General features: G+C 41.3%; 2 protein-coding genes across 5 annotated transcripts in view; both read right to left on the reverse strand.

The window, feature by feature from the left end:
- Window positions 1–5,515: 5,515 nt before the first annotated feature.
- LOC120060947 (serine--tRNA ligase, cytoplasmic) overlaps window positions 5,516–23,458 on the reverse strand; it is a 30,210-nt gene continuing 12,267 nt past the window's right edge. The window contains exons 10-13 of one of the 3 annotated variants that reach the window (XR_005478288.1): window positions 23,247–23,376; window positions 22,375–23,000; window positions 18,090–18,095; window positions 5,516–5,529 (exon numbers count right to left, since the gene is read on the reverse strand). Coding sequence is in view for 1 of the 3 variants with exons in the window: in XM_039010396.1 (XP_038866324.1) it covers window positions 22,846–23,000; window positions 23,247–23,376 (285 nt within the window). In the remaining 2 variants the exon portion in view is untranslated. Of the gene's footprint in view, window positions 5,530–18,089; window positions 18,096–22,058; window positions 23,001–23,246; window positions 23,377–23,458 lie in introns of those variants that run through there. The other 2 variants (XR_005478289.1, XM_039010396.1) reach the window with 2 other exon arrangements.
- LOC120060948 (PTB domain-containing engulfment adapter protein 1-like) lies at window positions 14,862–21,880 on the reverse strand. Of its 2 annotated transcripts, XM_039010397.1 has the most exons (8): window positions 21,822–21,880; window positions 21,588–21,680; window positions 21,349–21,420; window positions 19,404–19,502; window positions 19,046–19,183; window positions 18,825–18,932; window positions 17,571–17,630; window positions 14,862–15,024 (listed from the first exon to the last, which is right to left on the reverse strand). In XM_039010397.1, the coding sequence occupies exons 2-8, from the start codon at window positions 21,633–21,635 to the stop codon at window positions 15,022–15,024; spliced, it is 528 nt and encodes a 175-aa protein (XP_038866325.1). In that variant the 5' UTR covers window positions 21,636–21,680; window positions 21,822–21,880; the 3' UTR covers window positions 14,862–15,021. The 2 variants fall into 2 exon arrangements, with proteins under 2 accessions (XP_038866325.1, XP_038866326.1); XM_039010398.1 differs by lacking the exon at window positions 21,349–21,420.

Consider the following 23,458-nt stretch of genomic DNA (forward strand, 5'->3'; position numbering starts at 1 on the left):
CTCTTGTTGTTACTTCCTATGCACCATATGTATCTTCAAAGGTTCTCTTGCTGCTACTTCCTATACATATAAAATAACACCTTGTGCTATTATCAGTGACTGCAGACCACGTAGACACTTTAAATAAATGCCTACAGAAAGCTGTCAGTGGGGCTTTCCCATGGTACCGTTTCTTGCCCTCGCTCTAGTCTTCTCTATAAGACTAGCTCTAGCCTTCTTCTTAAGACGAGTGGTACCTTTTTATGTTTCGTTTTACAGATTAATTTATATTGACTTACTGAAATTCAGTAAAACCGAAACCACCTGGATTCGGTCTTATGTAGCAACATTGGAATTTCATTTTTTTTTTACATTGGATAAAAGTAGAGACTCAGAGCTACAACATGGTATATCATACACTGCATTTGAGGAAACAATGGGAAAGTGATTCTGCTTTGAAAGTTGATCAACTTGTTAACTGATGATTTATCACCCCAGTGTTAATCTGCTAAATTGTAATTATTCGCTCCTATGGCCTATTTATTGCCTACCTCCTCATGCCTTTTGCACACATTGTATATAGATTCTCTTTTTTTTCTTCCTTTTTTTCCCCCCTACTATGTTATTGACTTGTTTATTGTTTACTCCATGTGTAACTCTGTGTTGTTGTCTGTTCACACTGCTATGCTTTATCTTGGCCAGGTCGCAGTTGCAAATGAGAACTTGTTCTCAACTAGCCTACCTGGTTAAATAAAGGTGAAATAAAAATAAAATAAAAAAACTCACTTTTGAGACAACCGTCTTTCAATGTTTTGGTACTACTATTGTAGAGCCCTTCTTTGTTCACACCCTCTTAAGCCTTAGCCCCACCCATCTCTTTAAGGGTTGATCCGAGCGTTCTGTACTAACTTGCCAGCTACTTCCAGACATCCAAGAGAGCGAGAAAAGCTCACTGAACATTACTCGCCTTAGCAGAGCTGCTTACGCTGTTATGTTATCCAGAGCATTGGTGACTGCAACTGTGGTGTCAGATGGTCCATTCGTAAATTCAGAGCATTTTGCATAAAGAGCGCACACTGGATGCTCTGACCAATAAGTAGGGTTGTTCCGAAAGCTCTGACCTCACAACGACAGTCAAGCACCAAAGCTAACTGGCTAACATTGGCTAGCTACTTCCAGACACATACTGAGAGAACACCCCACTCTGACCATTTTACTCCCCCTAGCAGAGCTGGTTAGGCAGTTTTCATGTTATCCAGAGCGTTGGTGACTGTAACTGTGCTGCTGGCAACAATTGAATTACGCTTTGTTGCTGACGTTTACTGACACCGGACATATTCAACAGGTGTTGAGCATTCAAAAATGTAGCAGTTATTCTGCGCTCTGGCACACTAAGACAAGAGTCTTTTGTTAAGAAATGTAGCTAGATAGCTAGCTAGGTAAACAATGAATCCCAACGCATGACGTAACGTTAGTTAGCGGGCCAGCCAGCTAACGTTAGCTAGCTAGCTAACAGTACACTAACATGAAATGTAAATACTTTGTCAAAATTAGAGTGGAGTCTTTTGTTAAGACATGTTAGCTAGCTAAACAATGGACCATAGTCACAACTCATGACGTTACCAGCCTGCATGAATCTGCAGGTAGCTAACCAACCAGGTTCTATGGCTTTAACTAGTCAAGCAAATGTGTCTGAGGTACGAATAATAAGATCATACACATAACGTGAGCTAGCGACCCAGCCAGCTAATGTCAGCTAGCTAACAGTACATTGGCCACAGATTAAATGATGTCAAATCACGTTATATCTACCGTAGCTTTGATTGGACGGATCATGTCAACATAATACTTTCAAAATCTTAGCTATCAAGCTAGACAAAAAGTCATCATCATGAATCACGTCAACAATCTACTGGAAAATCCTTTTCTAGTCTTGTCATATGAAGGGAAATTACAGATAAAACATATCGGTGCTCATCGGCCACTGGACATAAACATTACATAAATTGGAAATCGCAAATTCAACAATGAGTGGTTTGGAAGGAATCAGTGGCTAACTGCAAGCGTTGCAAAGCAATCACTAGCCTGCTATTATGTGGAGTGGGTGTGTGGTCCAAGTCTGGGTTTAAGGGTCTCTTTCCAAGCTTAAAAGGATAAACATTCACATGCAACACCATGGGCCAGAAAAGGTTGAATACATTGGCCATGCTGTTAGTCCAGCATGACTTCTGCCGCGTTCAAAACAACTGGAAGCTCGGAACTGGGAAATCTCAGACTTCAGTGAGTTCAAGACAACTGGGAACTCTGGGGAAAAAATGAGCTCAGATTGGGAAAATACGTTTTGAACAGTCATCCAACTCGAAATTCAAAGTCGGGAACTCTGGCCTCTTTCTAGAGCTCCGACCTGAAGATAACTGACATCATGATTCAACCTTGGTTTTTTCAGACGCTATATGGCATATATTATTATTAATTCCCAAAAGCATCCTAAGGCTAAATTCATTGTTAGAACCTTCATAGGAGCATTGTTAAATATCCAAACTGTTTCCCAAAACCATTGTTACTAAAGTTGCGCTTCAAAAGACTTGTTATTTACCTACTGCCTCAGACCACTCGTAAAACAGCTAAAGGCTACTACAAGCTTCACTCCATTCCGTTGATCTACGTGCCTGCGTGCACGTGGGTGGAGGGGGATTTTTGGAGTAGCGGACAACTTTTGGTAACATGATATTTTATAACTAACCCAAGATAGACTACAGCCTGTCGTTTCCAATGGGAGCAAATGCATCGTAGTGGGCAGAACAAGCAAGGAGGTGGGCAGAGCCAAGCAAGGAGCTAGCGAGAACTTATTGGCGCGTTCTAGCATGAAGTGGTGGTGAGTGGAAATCCCAACCGGATGCTACAGATTTATACATCTGGTGAAACATCTGGCTCATTGTTCTATCTGTGCTAGTAGCTAGCTGGCAGCCTGGCTAGCTGGTTTAAGCCTGGATATAAACAACTAGCTAGCCGTTTTAGCTTCCCACATCTCCATGTGAAATAATAATACAAGAAATGCCCTGTCAAATATTCTTATACTTACCCGTGTAACATAAACATTATCCCTGTTTGATATGCTGCTTGTGTATTCGTTCCCATATCAGCAAAAAAAAATAGAGCATCATCATGTTTTGGTAAAAAAGCACTTGGCTAGTTAGTTGTCTATAGCAGGTTATACCATTTCACAACAGCCTGTAATAATTAGTTATTACTTCTAAACAAAATAGCTTTTTGGGTGGATTCTTGTTGTTTGGTTTGCTGTTTGAACAGTCGCTGAGATTATATTTGGTTATCAATGCAAAATAAGCTACTTTGATGATTGGCCTATATAGCCTTTAGATCAGATCAAGGACCAAGCGACAACACTGCTCACCAGTGTTGCCAGATTCAGCTAACATTTCTAGCCCAATGACCTCTGAAAACCTGCCCACCAGGCCTAAAAACTAGTCAAAAAAAAAGGTTTTGCAGAAAGAGAGGAGTTGCCACATTAAAGGAGTTGCCACAAAATTCGATTTTCCATCAAAATAATAATTCTTGCAAGTTTAAGAATATGTCCAAGAGAATAGATAAATCACCCTTATTAAACTCTTCAGATAATTTTCCATCAATGGATGTCGATTTACCTTGTTTTGACTGCTATCATTAAACAAGAAGGCCCTAGGAGGTGTGGTATATGGCCAATATACTATGGCTAAGGGCTGTTCTTTGGACATAGCCCTTAGCCGTGATATATTGGCCATATACCATAAACTCCCGAGGAGCCTTATTGCTATTATAAACTGGTTAACAATGTAATTAGAATAGTAAAAAATTTACTTTCTTTGTCATTCCTATGGTATACCATGGCTTTCAACCAATCAGCATTCAGGGCTCAAACAACTCGGTTTATAATTGTAAATACATCCTGTAGATAAATCCAACAGAAGAGTTTGAGTAATGAAAGTTGGACAGAAGATCTCAATTTCTGTGCAAGAAACACTTGGACAATCTTCAAAAAACAAATGTTATGCTATTTTCTGGTAATTGTACCTTCCTAATGTGCCAGATGTTAAGACTAAAAACCGTTACAAATGGCCTATTTGTGAAATGTACTTGTTATTTCAATAGGCATAGGCTACTGACTAAAATCTGGGTTTATATTTGCAATTCAACTTTTCCATGGTTTGCTGAGCTAGATGCAGGTAGCCTATGTCGTGGAATTATTCAGTCAATGTTAATTCTCAAATACCGGAGCATGTGCGTTCAAATAGACTTTTATTACAATAGCAAAAGCCGAGCTGATTCATGAAGCAACTCCCTTTCCAATCTTGCCACAGACTTCTTATACATTTGTCCTCCTTACGTCATACTCATTGTAACTCCTCTTAATGGCTCATCCCCTCTGGCATTTAGCCACCGTTATCTTATTGCCCTGCACTAAGTTTAGTTTGGTTTCATATTAGGGCATGGAACCCGTAGAGCCGCATAAATAGTTCATGCATGTAGGACCATAGTAACAGACCTTGGTTCTCAATGGAAATAACCATAGATGTCATCCTGCTAACTCCTCTGAAAGGGACACCCGTGTTCTGGAAAAGATCCAAGAGGTGTAACCATAGCAACAGTATATAGTTGGCCATAACATAGTTACAGGAATAACCAGTCTTGTCTACACCCCAGACAGGTGCATATCTAATGGTGTCTAATGACCCAGAGCACATGGCTCCTGAAATAAATAATTGCCATATATGTACTCACAATACCTATAGCCCCTGAAAGGCCAACATCTAATTTCAGGGAAAAGTCCAAAATGAAACTGACATTAAATGTGGAGAATGATACATTCGCGATAGAGCTGTGACCATGATCACAATTGATAACTTCCAATTTAATTAACTAAACATGGCCATTAACAATTGCATAATAACACAAGGCTACAACAGCAAACTGAGTTATAGGCTGTTTATTTAATCTGTTTGCCAGCTCCAGGTAGACTACACAAGTGGCACAAATGTATTAACAATGGCTCCAGTGATATCTCATTTCAACATATTTATTGTACTGTATCAAATGGTAGGCTACAGTAGTCTACAATGGCATAGAAATTAATAGCCTACTTGATGGCCAACAGATGCAAATGTATCATTCTCCACATTTAATGTAATTTTCATTGTGGATTTTTTCCCATAACAGAAGCACTCGATAACTTCTACTTCAAATTTCCTCTCGCGCATCGCCCAGACCCTCGAATTGAGCGTGAGTAAAACCCTTCGCTGGATTTGGTTATCCATAAGAAAAGTCGACATTTGAATGCAGTTTACTTTAAACCACATCTGAGCGAATTTATCTAAAGGGCTCTAGTGCTCCTAAAGTACTTTTCCAAGGCTTTGTCGCCGTTATATCAGTTCTAGTGCGTTAATAGCCTATCTTCAAGTGGCAGAAAGTCACGATGTGCGCGTGTGCTGCTCTGTTTCCTTGACTCAGCTGCCTCTGCTGCAGCACTCTCAACCAGTGCCCTCAACGCACACACACCTCTCCTGCCCTCCCCACCATTCATTCACTCACTCACTCAGTAACAACCTGCTAGTCAGCAGCAGCAGGTTACAGTTATATATACACTGCTCAAAAAAATAAAGGGAACACTTAAACAACACAATGTAACTCCAAGTCAATCACACTTCTGTGAAATCAAACTGTCCACTTAGGAAGCAACACTGATTGACATTAAATGTCACATGCTGTTATGCAAATGGAATAGACAAAAGGTGGAAATTATAGGCAATTAGCAAGACACCCCCAAAAAAGGAGTGATTCTGCAGGTGGTGACCACAGACCACTTCTCAGTTCCTATGCTTCCTGGCTGATGTTTTGGTCACTTTTGAATGCTGGCGGTGCTCTCACTCTAGTGGTAGCATGAGACGGAGTCTACAACCCACACAAGTGGCTCAGGTAGTGCAGTTCATCCAGGATGGCACATCAATGCGAGCTGTGGCAAAAAGGTTTGCTGTGTCTGTCAGCGTAGTGTCCAGAGCATGGAGGCGCTACCAGGAGACAGGCCAGTACATCAGGAGACGTGGAGGAGGCCGTAGGAGGGCAACAACCCAGCAGCAGGACCGCTACCTCCGCCTTTGTGCAAGGAGGTGCACTGCCAGCGCCCTGCAAAATGACCTCCAGCAGGCCACAAATGTGCATGTGTCTGCTCAAACGGTCAGAAACAGACTCCATGAGGGTGGTATGAGGGCCCGACGTCCACAGGTGGGGGTTGTGCTTACAGCCCAACACCGTGCAGGACGTTTGGCATTTGCCAGAGAACACCAAGATTGGCAAATTCGCCACTGGCGCCCTGTGCTCTTCACAGATGAAAGCAGGTTCACACTGAGCACATGAGCACATGTGACAGACGTGACAGAGTCTGGAGACGCCGTGGAGAACGTTCTGCTGCCTGCAACATCCTCCAGCATGACCGGTTTGGCGATGGGTCAGTCATGGTGTGGGGTGGCATTTCTTTGTGGGGCCGCACAGCCCTCCATGTGCTCGCCAGAGGTAGCCTGACTGCCAATAGGTACCGAGATGAGATCCTCAGACCCCTTGTGAGACCATATGCTGACACATGCACATTTGTGGCCTGCTGGAGGTCATTTTGCAGGGCTCTGGCAGTGCACCTCCTTGCACAAAGGCGGAGGTAGCGGTCCTGCTGCTGGGTTGTTGCCCTCCTACGGCCTCCTCCACGTCTCCTGATGTACTGGCCTGTCTCCTGGTAGCGCCTCCATGCTCTGGACACTACGCTGACAGACACAGCAAACCTTTTTGCCACAGCTCGCATTGATGTGCCATCCTGGATGAACTGCACTACCTGAGCCACTTGTGTGGGTTGTAGACTCCGTCTCATGCTACCACTAGAGTGAGAGCACCGCCAGCATTCAAAAGTGACCAAAACATCAGCCAGGAAGCATAGGAACTGAGAAGTGCTCTGTGGTCACCACCTGCAGAATCACTCCTTTTTTGGGGGTGTCCTGCTAATTGCCTATAATTTCCACCTTTTGTCTATTCCATTTGCACAACAGCATGTGAAATTTATTGTCAATCAGTGTTGCTTCCTAAGTGGACAGTTTGATTTCACAGAAGTGTGATTGACTTGGAGTTACATTGTGTTGTTTAAGTGTTCCCTTTATTTTTTTGAGCAGTGTATATATACAGTACCAGTCAAACCTTTGGACACACCTATTCATTCAAGGGGTTTTCTTTCTTTCTTTTTTACAATTGTCTACATTGTAGAATAATAGTGAAGACATCAAAACTATGAAATAATACATATGGAATCATGTAGTAACAAAAAAGTGCTAAACAAATCAAAATATATTTTATATTTGAGATTCTTCAAAGTAGCCACCCTTTACCTTGATGACAACTTTGCACACGCTTGGCATTCTCTCAACCAGCTTCATGAGTTAGTCACCTGGAATGCATTTAAATTAACAGGTGTGTCTTGTTAAACAAGTTATTTTGTGGAATTTCTTTCCTTCTTAACCTTTTCACTCATGAGTTCCAAATATATCTAACCGTTGCCCCTGCGTGAGTTTTTTTAATGCGCGTGATGTCAGAATGTGTCTCACTGTTCCAAAATGTGATTGTTACGCAACAGGACAGTTACCCGCGCTGCCCTCAAACCAAGGCACGATGCCTGCTAATTATCAATGGCCTATGTTTCAACTTGTCAATTTCAAATGATTTGAAGTTTTATTTTCTAACAACAGTTTGAATTGTGTGTTCCACCTCCTTGTTAATTTGCATAAGAAGTAGCCCATTTCACTCTTGCGGACAATTTATGTTTGAGACTTTACTGGGAGGACAAACTTCTCTCTTCAACATGAGCCAAAGCACTTCCCGAGTGTTTCCCCAGATGAAGGATGAAGACATTGCGCATCTCTAGTCAGAACAGGCCTTGCACAAACGTTTTCCCCCAGCACATTTTCTGGCTGGTGCCCGCATTGCCTTCATGGTTGTTTGTCTTACAAATTGGACTTTGGACATGTGTGCGTTCCTATCAAAGTAAGTGGCTTATTTTCTATATATCGTGTTGTTGTTTCTGCTGTAGCACACCGTATGTATGTATGGATCATAATGTATTTACTGTTTTATTAACATGTTTTCAAGTACTGGTGACAAAACATGCATTCCGATTCTTGCATAGATTGTAATGGACACATATGATGTGTGTAAAATACTTGAATGTTGTACTGATTATGATGAGCTAATGCTAGGCTATTTGCTGGCCTTGTGTGGTGCCATGTTTGGTGACATCATACAATGCATTCTGTTTGTCACGTTAGCGTCTATCAGACCAAAGATGTTATAACAAGGGATAGTTCATGCGACTGACTTATGGTGCATTTAAGACAACTGTGAACTCGGAAGAATACTAGGTAAAATCAGGACGTCAATTATCTTCAGGTCGGAAAGTCAGAGCTCTAAAAAGAGGCCCGAGTTCCCGAGTTGGAATTCCGAATTGGATGACCGTCCAAAACGTTAAAAAAAATAAAAAAATACAGAGTTCCCACTTGTCTTGAATGCGGCATCAGATTGTAACTTTGGTACCTCAGGGTTGCCAGCTCATACCCCACTTTCCAGGGGGTTTATTTTTATTTAGCATCTCTTGTGATTTATTGATATATCCCCCATCATAGTAGTACTTCCTGCGTCATGTCCCCCCACGATACCTTCCCCCATTTCTACCCCCCACGGACTTGAAAACCCCCAGTGGGGGAATTATTGTAATCAAAAGGAGAGACTTTTAGATTTCTTCAAAACAATCAAACTTTATTATTTAATTACTGCAGTAATGTCGCTGGTCGGTAATCACCCCTGGAGGTGATTACTGAGAACTCAACGAGCTGATTTGAGCCACAGCATTTTATAGCAAAGTCCATCCTTCTTCAGTCTACATGACACACAACATATGTATGGAATGGGTCACAATGTTAAGATTTGTATGAAAGATACTTATAATTCACAGCAGACAGTATCTGCTGTAAAAACATGAGAACTCATTGTGTAGAGACCAGTGTCTGGCCCCCCCAACTCCATACTGGAGCCATGTCTCCCTGGTACCGTATAGAACAGAATCATTAACTCATGCTCTGGAATGCGGTATCCCCAAAGACATGGTAAATCTTCCAGAGGCCCATCCTCAGTAGAACACACACAGATGAGCATTCTAACAACCCTGTATTCTGTTTGCTTAAAACAACCATTTGATCCAATAACAGCATTATAACATAACCTTCTAATTTCCACCATACCCCAACAAATGAAATGATACCCCCCACCAACCCCCCTAAAATGGTTTAATCCATGTTTAGCTTTTGCGCTACGGTTAGGCTAGGCAGTAAGCTTGTATTTGATGTGATGTGATTTGTGATTTGTCAAAAACGGTAAATGACTTGTCAAGTCATGTGCTCCGGTTCTTGTATACTGTCACGCCCTGACCGTAGAGATCCTTTTTATGTCTCTATTTTGGTTGGTCAGGGCGTGAGTTTGGGTGGGCATTCTATGTCTGGTGTTCTATGTTGTCCTTGTTTTGTATTTCTATGTGTTTGGCCTGGTATGGTTCCCAATCAGAGGCAGCTGTCTATCGTTGTCTCTGATTGAGAATCATACTTAGGTAGCCTGTTCCCACCTGTGTTTGTGGGTGGTTATTTTCTGTTTTGTGTGTTCACCTTACAGGACTGTTCGTTTGTCGTTTTATTGTTTCGTCAAGTGTTTCGTATTTTATTAAAACTAATATGAACACTTACCACGCTGCACCTTGGTCCTCTTCTCCTTCTCCCGACGACAGCCGTTACATATACACTGTAACAAGTACAGTTGATGTCGGAAGTTTACATACACCTTAGCCAAATACATTTAAACTCAGTTTTTCACAATTCCTGACATTTAATCCAAGTAAGAATTCCCTGTCTTAGGTCAGTTAGGATCACCACTTTATTTTAAGAATGTGAAATGTCAGAATAATAGTAGAGAGAATGATTTATTTCAGCTTTTATTTCTTTCATCACATTCCCAGTGGGTCAGAAGTTTACATACACTCAATTAGCCTTCCACAAGCTTCCCACAATAATTTGGGTGAATTTTGGCACATTCATGCTGACAGAGCTGGTGTAACTGAGTCAGGTTTGTAGGCCTACTTGCTCGCACACGCTTTTTCAGTTCTGCCCACAAATTTTCTATGGGATTGAGGTCAGGGTTTTGGAATGTCCACTCCAATACCTTGACTTTGTTGTCCTTAAGCCATTTTGCCACAACTTTGGAAGTATGCTTGGGGTCATTGTCAATTAGGAAGACCCATTTGTGACCAAGCTTTAACTTCCTGACTGATGTCTTGAGATGTTGGTTCAATATATCCACATAATTTTCCTACCTCATGATGCCATCTATTTTGTGAAGTGCACCAGTCCCTCCTGCAGCAAAGCACCCCCACATGATGCTGCCACCCCCGTGCTTCATGGTTGGGATGGTGTTCTTCAGCCTGCAAGCCTCCCCCTTTTTCTTCCAAACATAACGATAGTCATTATGGCCTAACAGTTCTATTTTTGTTTCATCAGACCAGAGGACATTTCTCCAAAAAGTACAATCTTTGTCCCCATGTGCAATTGCAAACCGTAGTCTGTATTTTTATGGAGGTTTTGGAGCAGTGGCTTCTCCTTGCTGAGCGGCCTTTCAGGTTATGTCGATATAGGACTCGTTTTACTGTGGATATAGACACTTTTGTACCTGTTTCCTCCAGCATCTTCACAAGGTCCTTTGCTGTTGTTCTAGGAATGATTTGCACTTTTCGCACCAATGTAAGTTAATCTCCAGGAAACAGAACGTGTCTCCTTCCTGAGCGGTATAATGGCTGCATGGTCCCATGGTGTTTATACTTGTGTACTATTGTTTGTACAGATGAATGTGGTACCTTCAGGCATTTGGAAATTGCTCACAAGGATGAACCAGACTTGTGGAGGTCTACAATTGTTTTCTGAGGTCTTGGCTGATTTCTTTTGATTTTCCCATGATGTCAAGCAAAGTGGCACTGAGTTTGAAGGTAGGCCTTGAAATACATCCACAGGTACACCTCCAATTGACTCAAATGATGTCAATTAGCCTATCAGAGGCTTCTAAAGCCATGACGTAATTTTCTGGAATTTTTCAAGCTGTTTAAAGGCACAGTCAACTTAGTGTATGTAAACTTCTGACCCACTGGAATTGTGATACAGTGAATTGTAAGTGAAATAATCTGTCTGTAAACAATTGTTGGAAAAATTACTTGTGTCATGCACAAAGTAGATGTCCTAACCGACTTGCCAAAACTATAGTTTGTTAACATGAAATTTGAGGAGTGGTTGAAAAACAAGTTTTAATGACTCCAACCTAAGTGTATGTAAACTTCCGACTTCAACTGTAGAATCAATATGTTTATCTGTCTCTCTGTGACCGCTGATTACTTCACCACAAAGTTGACTACAAATACTACAATGTCTTTGCAATTGTTACGAACAATCAAAGGATAGAAATATGCTTTATATGAAAACCGAGAAGACTCCATTAGATGCACTATGCAGAAATCGCTCCACCATTTCCTGTTTGCTAAAATTCTAACAGTTTGCCTAATTTCAGTTTATGTGACACAAGAAGCAAGTATAGTGTAGAGAATCATTCTAAACCGCTGTGATATAGATATATTATAGGGCAAGTATCAGAATAAGCCGCCTCAATATTTGCAGCCATTGGCTGATCTGTCGTTACTATTGTGGAATAATAATGTGAAAGTAAGATTTGAATGGAGAAATCATGATCCGAGAACAAGTGCTGCTTTTCTTTCGATCCTATCAGTATCGACACAGGCATCAAAGACACACTTAGCAAATGTTCTCTGCTATGGTGGTAGCTGGGTCAGTCGTACAATGCGGTGGCAGTTTTTGTCAGTGGATGTAGGAGTTTTTGCCCCCAGGTGTTATTTATCAACTTCCACAAGAACTATAAGCCATAATATAATACAATTTAAAAAATCTTTCTTCATGTTTTTGGTCTGTATGTCCCACTCATACATTTCCACCCTAAATTAATGGAGAGATTTTTTTGTTGTTGAAATCTTTAAAATGCTGCTGCCCTGCATATTTGTAGGTAAGTGAAACTTACCTGACAATGATGCATAAAAAAAGTATATTAAGTTTTACGTTACATTTTCTTTTCATTGACTTATCTTAATGGTCTTTTGTTGTTTGCAGGTGCACTATCCTTCTGACCCTATGCAGCCAGGTCCCATGTACTTTTGAACTCCTCGCAACTGCAGAGGTCAAAACAAGAACAAGCACAAGCTCCACCACAGTCTGGACCATCACTTCCTGATCACAGGCCACACCAAGTTCGCCCCCGACTGGTGCTTCAGCCTCATCAAGCAGCGCTTCAGAAAGACCGGAGTGAACACTTTGTCTGAGATTGCTGGTGCTGTGAAGGACAGCACTGTGACAGGGGTCAACATCCCACAGCTGGTTGGACTGGAGGATGGTACGGTGCTGGTGGAAAGCTATGGCTGGCAACAACACCTGACTCCGTACTTCAGCCCGCTGCCACAGTTCAAGCAGTACCAGCACTTCAGGTGAATATCATTTTCATTGCATTGTATGAGGTTATTATTCTTATCTAAACTTGGGAGGTGAATTGATGTTGTGCAAGGTTTTAATGTCTTCAATTTTTCTTGTTACTTCCTGTTTTACAGCTTCGATGCTCTGAAGCCTGGTGTTGTTGTCACCAAGAGCATTCGGACTCAGTCGGGACCATGTTTCAGCTGCTGCGCAACGCTGACATCCTTCCTCCCATAGATGTTCTGCCTGTACAAGCACCACCTGGACTGGACACAGCTAGACAAAATTATCTTTTTGAGAAGATCAGGGAGTTTTGTGACGAAGAGGCTATGGACATCACATGCCCTGCCCCAAAGTCAAAGGCAGGACAGAAACAGGATCTCCCAATATAGATTCCCTTGTTCATGCGTGGTTCGGATGGACCAGTCATCAGCACTATCTGCAGTGCTTCTATTCAAATGACTCTCTCCTAATACGTTGCTGCTTCTATTTCTTTTTATCCTGCTGCTCAGCCACTTTACCCTGATTGTATGCATATAACTACCTCATCTATCACTGATATTGATATTGTTCGTGTACATACTGTATATTATTTTATTTATATTGACACTATCTATTTCTGATATTCCTACTATGCAAGTAACCATTTGGCTGTACTGTTTACACCTTCTGTAGAGACCCATCCACTTGGCAAGATGTGGCTGGGGATTGGTTATAGAATTTCTTTCACATGACCCAACAATTTAGACAAGTGTGTCTGGGTAAGCGTAAATATTTATAAAATATTTTTATCTGGACACTTTCTGTTTATCTGGAATTTTTCCTTATTGTAGGCTACTACTTTTACCACTTTTAGTAATAATCTTTACTACACTACTCACTGTTTAGCACATGACCTCACATGTGAATCCTAAAAGAGATGACTGGGGCTGGCTTTAGAGGGTGTGAACAATGCTGAATGGGTGTAGACAAAGGAGAGCTCTCCAGTAGGTACCAAAACATTCAAAGGTAATTTCCTCAAAAGTGAGTTTACAAGTTATTTAGTTGATGATATTTCTGATAACATTAAAGCCTGATTATCAAGTTATTGATAGTGTTGAAGCTTGTGACATTCATGCGTTGCCGTTCTAGTACCAGTGTGTAGTTAACAGAGTATTCAACAATAGTTGAATCGGTTCGCCTTCAAAATAAAAGTACCACATTGAAACTGACCCAAACGGATAAAAATAGTGCTATCATTCCACAATTGGGTTAGATAATACTAAACAACTTTGGAATGTTGTTATATAAATTCAATAAAAGACAAATCAGTTCATTCATTAAAAATATAAGTAAAACTCAGTTGAAACCGCACTGTGTATGTAGACTTCAGAATTGCATTGGGAGGCATACTTACTTGAATTGTACAGCATAACCTATGGATTGTGACCCATGCAATGGGGTATCAGACTAGTGACACCCACAGAACACAACTCTGATTATGGGTAAAAAAATTGTCCGACTTGCGCCTACATGAATTTGACAAAAAATCAACTGATCATGGAGTTTTCACTGCAGTCAGCTGCAAGTTTCTGCAGTCGCTCTTCAGCAACTTCATCCTGCATTGTGGGAGGCTCTATTGTCAACCAATCATTAGGGTGTTTTTGTTTGACCTACCCGAACATGACCAAAGACGTGACTGAAAGAGGAACCAACGCTGCCACCATTCATGTATACAGTGGATATGTACAAATGCATGTGATATGAGGCGCTCTCTCAACGATTGATTGTATCACATATATTTTCCGTTTGTGAATGTGTGATATGGGGGGTTTGAAACGTTCATTTAGACATGAAGAACACATTTTATGAACAATGACAACCCTGCGATGTTGTACTGAGTCTTGCTGTTGAAACCACATTAGTGTACGACTTTCGCTTGTCGCAGATGCACCTCCCTGACTTCACTCCTTGACTTTCGTCTATAGTCGGTTGCTTTCACCTTACCACAAACGATTGTGTTGCGCTCTGATTCATTCCAATGGGCGCTTGAAACAGTTCTTAAAGGTACATTTCCTGGGAAAATGTGCCTGCTTGTAAGTATTTTTTCTTTATATTGTTAGAAGTTTCAGTTTTGCACATGCCTACATAACAAAAATAATGTTTTGAATGTAATCTATATCCATTGACTAAATGTCCAGAGAAACTGCATGATCCTTGGAATATAAAAGTATATTAAAGAAAGACTCGAACATATCTAGCTATTGTTCATTGTTTTATTCAGACATTATAGTTTAGTTAGAGTCATGTATCATCAACATGCATTACAGTACATTTGACATGGCCATTCCTCTTCAAACATCTGTCATGTTCAGTTCCTGTGTTCTCAGTAGAGGTGCTGTGTCATCACTGCAGTGAAACGTTACTGGAAAAGATGAAAAATACATCATTGTTAATATTCGATTTTAAACAGAATTCAGTTTGGGTGTGATGACAGCATAGCTGTATTGCTGCTATAAGTAAAAGTACTCACTTTTGTGAGGATACATGTCTAAGTGTGAGAATTTCTGTGCTTCTGTTTGCTTTTTTTGGGACCTTGTGAGGGCAATTTGATGTCTGTTTGTGGTTCTAGCAGCCCTGTCTGTCCCCTGTGATAAAAAGCACAGAGAGCAGAGTTGGCATGGCATAGGAGACTTCTTCTCCATCATGCCATGTTACACACAGGGTTGGGGAGTTAGTTACATGTAACTGATTACAAAAAAAAGAACTCGAATACAGTACCAGCAAAAATATTGTAATCAGATTACTTTTAAATTCAGAAAGGGTGTTTGTGAAAAAAATCTTTATGACATTGAAATCAGCATAAAAAAAAAAGAACAAGTTTAAGTTTGTTCCGCCTGAGTGAGCGTTTGATAGATCACGGGAAAAGAGCAGGAATAGGCTTTTGTAGGCTACAGTTCAAGCTACATTATGTATTCCAATGTGGTGCGAATGCTGTTGGCATCCAAAGATTAGACTATACATCCAACTTGAATAAATGCTTGGAAGTAAGGACGACAGCAGTGGTGTACTCTGCAGGCGACAAGGATATCACTTGATATTTACACACAAGTGTGCTAAACATGAAGAACACTTACTCTTTCCATGACAGACTGACCAGGTGAATCCAAGTGAAAGCTAGGATCCCTTACTGATGTCACTTGTTAAATCCACTTCAATCAGTGTAGATGAAGGGTGAGGAAACAGGTTAAAGAAGGTTTTGTGTATGTGTACCATTCAGAGGATGAATGGGCAAGACAAAATATTTAAGTGCCTTCGAATGGGGTATGGTAGTAGGTGCCAGGTGCACCGGTTTGTGTCAACAACTGCAACACTGCTGGGTTTTTCACACTGAACAGTTTCCTGTGTATCAACAACTTGACACAATTGTGGGAAGCATTGGAGTCAACATGGGCCAGCATCCTTGTGGAACGCTTTCAACACCTTGTAGAGTCCATGTCCTGACAAACTGAGGCTAGGGGGGCAACTCAATATTAGGAAGGTGTTCCTAATGTTTGGTATACTCATATAGCGGAATGATGTGAATTATGCTGCTCTCTCATTTATTTGCACCTAATGGATCGTGGTTGTTGTAGATTACTGTTCACAAATGTCTAGGTGTATTTTAACCAAATAATGGTTTAAGCTGCCTATCAATCATTGTTTTTGCGACCAGTGGACAGCCAGTGAAAAACATGCTCTTGCAACCCCTGCATAGTGCGGATCCCAGCCTTTGGAATAAATGTTTGAGGGAGTTCCTCCCTTCTAAACTCCCTGTGGAGTTCTACGGACAATTCCTTCGACCTCGTGGCTTGGTTTTTGCTCTGACATGCACTGTCAACTGTGGGACCTTATATAGGCAGGTGTGTGCATTTCCAAATCATGTCCAATCAATTGAATTTACCATAGGTTCACTCTAATCAAGTTGTAAAAACAGCTCAAGGATGATCAATGGAAACAGGGTGCACCTGAGCTCAATTTCAAGTCTCATAGCAAAGGGTTTGAATACTTATGTACATAAGGTATTTCTTTTTTTTGCAAAACAATTTAAAAACCTGTTTTCGCTTTGTCATAATGAGGTAGTGTGTAAATTGATGAGTAAAAAAAATATTTTCATCCATTTTAGAATAAGGCTGTAACGTAACAAAATATTGAAAAAGTGAAGCGGTCTGAATACTTTCCAAATGCATTGTATATTATATATTGATTTATTTGGAGAAAGCAGAGAAAAACCCAACCCAAAACCTCTTCCCGTGGCCATGTAAACAGCTGCACATTTTCAAGATATCAGTGTCACCAACAAAAATGTAAACAATAGGCCTTTAGCAAATGTGACATATGGCATAAATTTTTTCGCACGCAAATAGCACTTTCCATAGTGCTCAAAACATACCATTCAATGAGAGCAGCATTTCTTTTTCAAATTAAAACAATGAGCCTAATCAGTCCTCCATGACAAAAAAATACATTAACAATAGAGTAGGCTAAGAAGTCCTTTGTTTTTGGGTTATGCTCAGGTAAAACAATTTGATTCATCTATATTTCAAAGTCCTATTCTTGAAGATCAGGGGCTATTTAATTAATAGGAATGTGTGGAAATCTGACAGACTGGTTTCTCATGCAAATATATAACCTAATCGTATTATTATTTGTATTGAAATTGAAATCTATGGGTTAGAAGCCTACATAACCCATAAAGTAAAATGCAACATAATTGTTGTGTTCTTCTATTGCCTCTTAAAGGGAAAGTAATCAGATTACTTTACTGAGTTTGGGTAATCCATAAATGACGTTGCTGATAACAATTTTGGTCAGGTAACTAGTAAAGGATTACATTTAGAAAGTAACCTAGCCAACCCTGGTTACACAGACCTCATTTCCAAAAAACAATGGAAGATGTGTGTGTGTGGGGGCTACAGCTTCCTCACTCACATCTCCGGATGCACTGAGTCTCATCCTCAGCTCGGCATTCTCCCTCTGCAGGACTTTATTCTAAAAGAAAAAGGGCAGAAAAGTAGTTAGAAATATTAAATTGTGAATTACACCATACAATGCAAAACACAAGAACCCATAAACAGTTGACACAACCACAAAACTGTTATTAGTTTTAAACCAACTACAGTGGATTCGGAAAGTATTCAGACCCCTTGACTTTTTCCACATTTCGTTAAGTTACAGCCTTATTCTAGAATATATATTTGTTTTAATTACTCATCAATGTACACACAATACCCCATAATGACAAAGCGAAAACAGGTTTTTAGAAATTTTGAAAATGTATTAAAAAAAACAAAAAAACTTATTTACATAAGTATTCAGACCCTTTGCTATGAGTCTCGAAATTGAGCTCAGGTGCATCCTGTTTCCATTGATCATCCTTGAGTTGTTTCTACAACTTTACTGGAGTCCACCTGTAGTAAATTAAATTGATTGGACATGATTTGGAAAGACACACACCTGTCTATATATGGTCCCACAGTTGACAGTGAATGTCAGAGCAAAAACCAAGCCATGAGGTCGAAGGAATTGTCCGTAGAGCTCCGAGACAGGATTGTGTTGAGGCACAGAACTGGGGAAGGGTACCAAAACAATTCTGCAGCATTGAAGGTCCCCAAGAACACAGTGGCATCCATCATTCTTAAATGGAAGAAGTTTGGAACCACCAACTTCCTAGAGCTGGCCACCTGGCCAAACTGAGCAATTGGGGGAGAAGGGCCTTGGGCAGGGATGTGAACAAGAACCCAAAGGTCACACTGACAGAGCTCTAGAGTTCCTCTGTGAAGATGGGAGAACCTTCCAGAAGGACAGCCATCTCTGCAGCACTCCACCAATCAGGCCTTTATGGTAGAGTGGCCAGATGGAAGCCACTCCTCAGTAAAAGGCACATGACAGCCCACTTGGAGTTTGCCAAAAGGCACCTAAAGGACTATCACACCATGAGAAACAAGATTCTCTGGTCTGATGAAACCAAGATTGAACTCTTTGGCCTGAATGCCAAGTGTCACGTCTGGAGGAAACCTGGCACCATCCCAACCAGTTTTTGCTTTGTCATTATTGGGTAGTGTGTGTAAATTGATGAGGGAAAAAACGATTTCATCCATTTTGGAATAAAGTTGTAACAAACTGTGAAAAAAGTAAAGGGGTCTGAATACTTTCCAAATGCACTGTAAATCACTTTAATCCAACCTTGTGCCTCAGTGCCTCCACAATCAGATCCCGTCCGCCTCCTCTGAGGCTTGCCTCTCTCTTTGTGGCCCGAAATGCATCTCCGATAATGGACACCAGCAGATGAGACTGAGGAGAGGAGCAAGAAAATAGAAAAGGTAGAGATTGGCAACTTAAAACCCTTAGATGTGTTTTTAGTGATGTACCCTAAAATCAAGATTGAATGATTGCACTGTACTCACAAATTTCTTGCTCTGGAACAGATAACAGTGGTACATGTCTGCAGCTGGGTGTTTGGCCACAAAGCCAAAGACTTTGGGTGTGGTCGGGATGACTGCACAGAAGGACACGGAGGAGAGGGGGCATGTGTACAGCATGAACTGGAAAAGACAAGAGGGGAGTGAGAATGCATGATAATAGGAGGAGAAAGAACGATTATTGGAAGAGGAAGGAGAGGAGTGTGCAGGTGTTGTGTAATGCAGCAGTATAGAAACCCATAAACATGTAAGGGGCCATTTATTTCTGTTAACCTTTTTAGACTTCATCATACTGAAGCAGTTCCCCTACATCTTCCGTTGGAGTTGGACCTTAGGCTCTCACCTTGGTTTTGTGCTCCAAAATGTCAATCCCGCTCATGGACAAAAACAACGACACCTTGTTCTTCTTCTGCAGCTTTTCTGTTGACTCTTTGTCAGGCATCTAATGGAGGGCAAAGGACAGGGACTTGAGCAACCACTGATTTAGAGTATTTCAATCAATATGATCTTTAAAACAAAAAAACTGTTCATTGAAACCATGTTAGTTACAAATGCTGATATGATTGAAATGTGTTTTATGTGCCTTGAAAATGTTGCATCTACTTACAAAACCAATCAATCACACTTTGTAAAGTCATACTTCAAGGGCACACCTAGGCTACGTTCAGTAGTCAAACATTGTTGAAACTTGAAACGTCCTCTCACTGTCAACTGCATTTATTTTCAGCAAACTTAACATGTGTAAATATTTGTATGAACATAAGATTCAACAACTGAGACATAAACTGAGCAAGTTCCACAGACATGTGCCTAACAGAAATGGAATAATGTGTCCCTCAACAAAGGGGGGGTCAAAATCAAAAGTAACAGTCAGTATCTGGTGTGGCCACCAGCTGCATTAAGTACTGCAGTGCATCTCCTCCTCATGGACTGCACCAGATTTGCCAGTACTTGCTGTGAGATGTTACCCCACTCTTCCACCAAGGCACCTGCAAGACATTTCTGGGGGGAATGGCCCTAGCCCTCACCCTCCGATCCAACAGGTCCCAGACGTGCTCAATGGGGTTGAGTTCCGGGCTCTTCGCGGGCCACGGCAGACCACTGACAATCCTGTCTTGCAGGAAATCACGCCTTAGAACGAGCAGTATGACTGGTGGCATTGTCATGCTGGAGGGTCATGTCAGGATGAGCCTGTCTTCCCTATAGCGCACAGCGTTGAGATTGCCTGCAATGACAACAAGCTCAGTCCGATGATGCTGTGACACACCGCCCCAGACCATGACGGACCCTCCACCTCCAAATCGATCCCTCTCCAGAGTACAGGCCTCAGTGTAACGCTTATTCCTTCGACAATAAATGCGACTCCGACCATCACCCCTGGTGAGACAAAACCGCGACTCGTCAGTGAAGAGCACTTTTTGCCAGTCCCGTCTGGTCCAGCGACAGTTTGTTTGTGCCCATAGGCAACGTTGTTGCCGGTAATGTCTGGTGAGGACCTGCCTTATAACAGGCCTACAAGCCCTCAGTCCAGCCTCTCTCAGCCTATTGCGGACAGTCCGAGCACTGATGGAGGGATTGTGCGTTCCTGGTGTAACTCGGGCAGTTGTTGCCATACTGTACCTGTCCCGCAGGTGTTATGTTTGGATGTACCGATACTGTGCAGGTGTTGTTACACGTGGTCTGCCACTGCGAGGACAATCAGCTGTCTGTCCTGTCTCCCTGTAGCGCTGTCTTAGGCGTCTCACAGTATGGACATTGCAATTTTATTGCCCTGGCCACATCTACAGTCCTAATGCCTCCATGTAGCATGCCTAAGGCACGTTCACGCAGATGAGCAGGGACCCTGGGCATCTTTATTTTGGTGTTTTTTAGAGTCAGCAGAAAGGCCTCTTTAGTGTCCTAATTTTTCATAACTGTGACCTTAATTGCCTACCACCTGTAAGCTGTTAGTGTCTTAACGACCGTTCCACAGGTGCATGTTCATTATTTGTTTATTGAACAAGCATGGGAAACAGTGTTTAAACCCATTACAATTAAGATCTGTGAAGTTATTTGGATTTTTACAAATGATCTTTGACAGGGTCCTGAAAAAGGGAAGTTTATATAGAAATGCTACAAATAGAGCCAATGTGATTCCTTATTCTACATGTCAGAAAGGAATGATTGTTCTACATAGTAATATGCTATCTGAACATTCCAAAACGTTGAGTCCTGCTGAACGCACCCATTGTCAACTGTCTAACATTAGGCAGAGAGAAATGGTTGGGACAGCTGTTATGGATGTTTACCTTCAGGCTCTGAACAGCCTCATTCAGGATCTGCATGCCCTCAGAACGGACTACCGCAACACGCCCCAGAAACTTATGAAGATCAAGAGAGACCGTCACAGAGGGCAATAACATTCACAAAATCGAATTGTCCCCCTAAGCCATAACAACAATACGGACCCTAATATGTATTATGTTAGGAAATATATTGATGAATATAAAACACTATTCATGCTGCCTTGATGTTAGTGTGCACTTACTTTAACTGCGAAAGAGATCTCATTATCATCGTCAGAGATATCACTCATCTTTACACTGAAAAAAATGTATCCGGCTATGACAGGGATGTGATCCTGGAAAAACAAACGATTCAAGTATAGTATTTCACGATATTACACCACTAAATCAACTGGTTCTCATGATGCATGGGTGTAAATTACATGTGTAAGGCCCCTTAACTCAATTTCAAAACTGTGGTAAATTTGTGGTCTTACCTTTTTTCAGTAACTATCCACACGGTTGTAGTTATACGACTTCAGGTGGCGAGCTTGCTTTGGGTGTAAAGTCTAGCGGGGTTAATGACTAACCAAAATGAAATTCTTCCTTATTGCTCTTCATCTGCTGTCCTTCAGTTCAGAGTCAAGATGCTATCTGATAGCAATGTCTGTATCAACCGCAACCTTTTGCAGTCACCGACATTTCATATCATTGGGAAAAATACACTAGGAAAGTCATTTTTCATATTATTTATTGTTAGAGTGGTGCCACTTCATCAATGCCTCGTCTTACGCGAGTACATACAGACATCGTATTATCCTGACAAGCACTAAAAGCAAATGATCTCAAGCAACAATGTTGGAAAACTCCTATTGAGTTTAGGGAGAGCAGTGTGTCACAAAAAGCCCAAACAAGACAGAGTCCAGATGTCTCATGACCCCAGCCCTTCTGAATTTACAGAGGATAGTTGTGATTTATGGTGATATTCATTCAGACAATTAAAATGTAGTTAAGAACTTCAAAGCAACTGTATAACTAAAAGCATCCTACACACACACACACACACACACACACACACACACACGGCTGTGCCCGACTCAAGACGTTGATTGATTGTTCACGTCACCTTACTTTGAAAACATTTTGCAATATCGAGCCTCAAACGAATTTTCACAGAATTCTAGAGTTCAGACTTGATATTGTTTGGATCTTAGTTACGATAATTGCATGCAGCAGACCTAACATTACTATTGCCCCAAAGCTGTTAACAGCCCCTTTCCCACTAACTAGCAATACTTTGGCCTTTCCCTTTCATAATTAACCTTTCAGTATGTATTCTGTTCATACAGTAGAAAAGGGGTCATGATAACTGTCTGTTTTAGGCTGAACCTTTTCTCTGGGAGAGGAGACTGGTCACTAGACCCAGAGCACAATGAGATAGATGTATTGGTGATAGGATGGAGCAGTCCATTTTCAGATGTGGTGAGAGTGAAGGGAGTGTAAGAATGGGGATGATGGGGTCTAGGAATCGTTGACAGACATGTTCTCCACTTGGTTCTGGAGCTGGTCTCCACTTCCCTGCTTCTTCTTTCCTCCATCCTGCTGTTTCTTCTGCTTCTTGGACATCTCCACATCAATAGGGGCAGGCTTTACAAACTTCAGCATCTCTGTCATACCTAAGAAAATGTATAGAATAGGAATGAAGGTGTACACATTCAGTATACACACACACAAACGGCTTTCATGGCAATACTAGTCATCAAATACGCAGAGGCAAATCTATATATGTTTAAGTACTCTGCGATCATGAAAGGTTGTTTCTTCTCACTACCTTCCATGCATATGGCACACGTATTGCACGCCTCTTCACAAACCCTGTAAAAAAAAAAAAAAAAATAAAAAAAAAAAAAACTGTGGCTCACCTGGAGGCATGAAGTTCCGGAGTACCTCTGGAATAATGATACCATCTTCCGTCTGGTACGTCTCCAGGATAGCACATATTACACGTGTGGTGGCACACATGGTCGCGTTGAGCATATGCACATAGTCGGCCTAAAGAACACAGGAAGAGTCATGTGAACTGGTTCAAATACTCCCCTCAAATGTGACTTTTTGATTATGGAAGCAAATCCAG

Source organism: Salvelinus namaycush, chromosome 16, assembly GCF_016432855.1.
Source record: "Salvelinus namaycush isolate Seneca chromosome 16, SaNama_1.0, whole genome shotgun sequence".
Lineage (NCBI taxonomy): Eukaryota > Metazoa > Chordata > Actinopteri > Salmoniformes > Salmonidae > Salvelinus > Salvelinus namaycush.

Bases quoted from the DNA above. Each gene is read 5' to 3' on its own strand.
- LOC120060948 (XM_039010397.1), bottom strand. From the start codon at position 21,635: ATGAGTGATATCTCTGACGATGATAATGAGATCTCTTTCGCAGTTAAA. The intron at 19,184-19,403 runs GTGAGAGCCTAA...TGTCTTTTCCAG, and splicing joins TTTTGGAGCACAAAACCAAG to TTCATGCTGTACACATGCCC. The intron at 18,933-19,045 runs GTGAGTACAGTG...TCCTCTCCTCAG, and splicing joins TGTTCCAGAGCAAGAAATTT to TCTCATCTGCTGGTGTCCAT.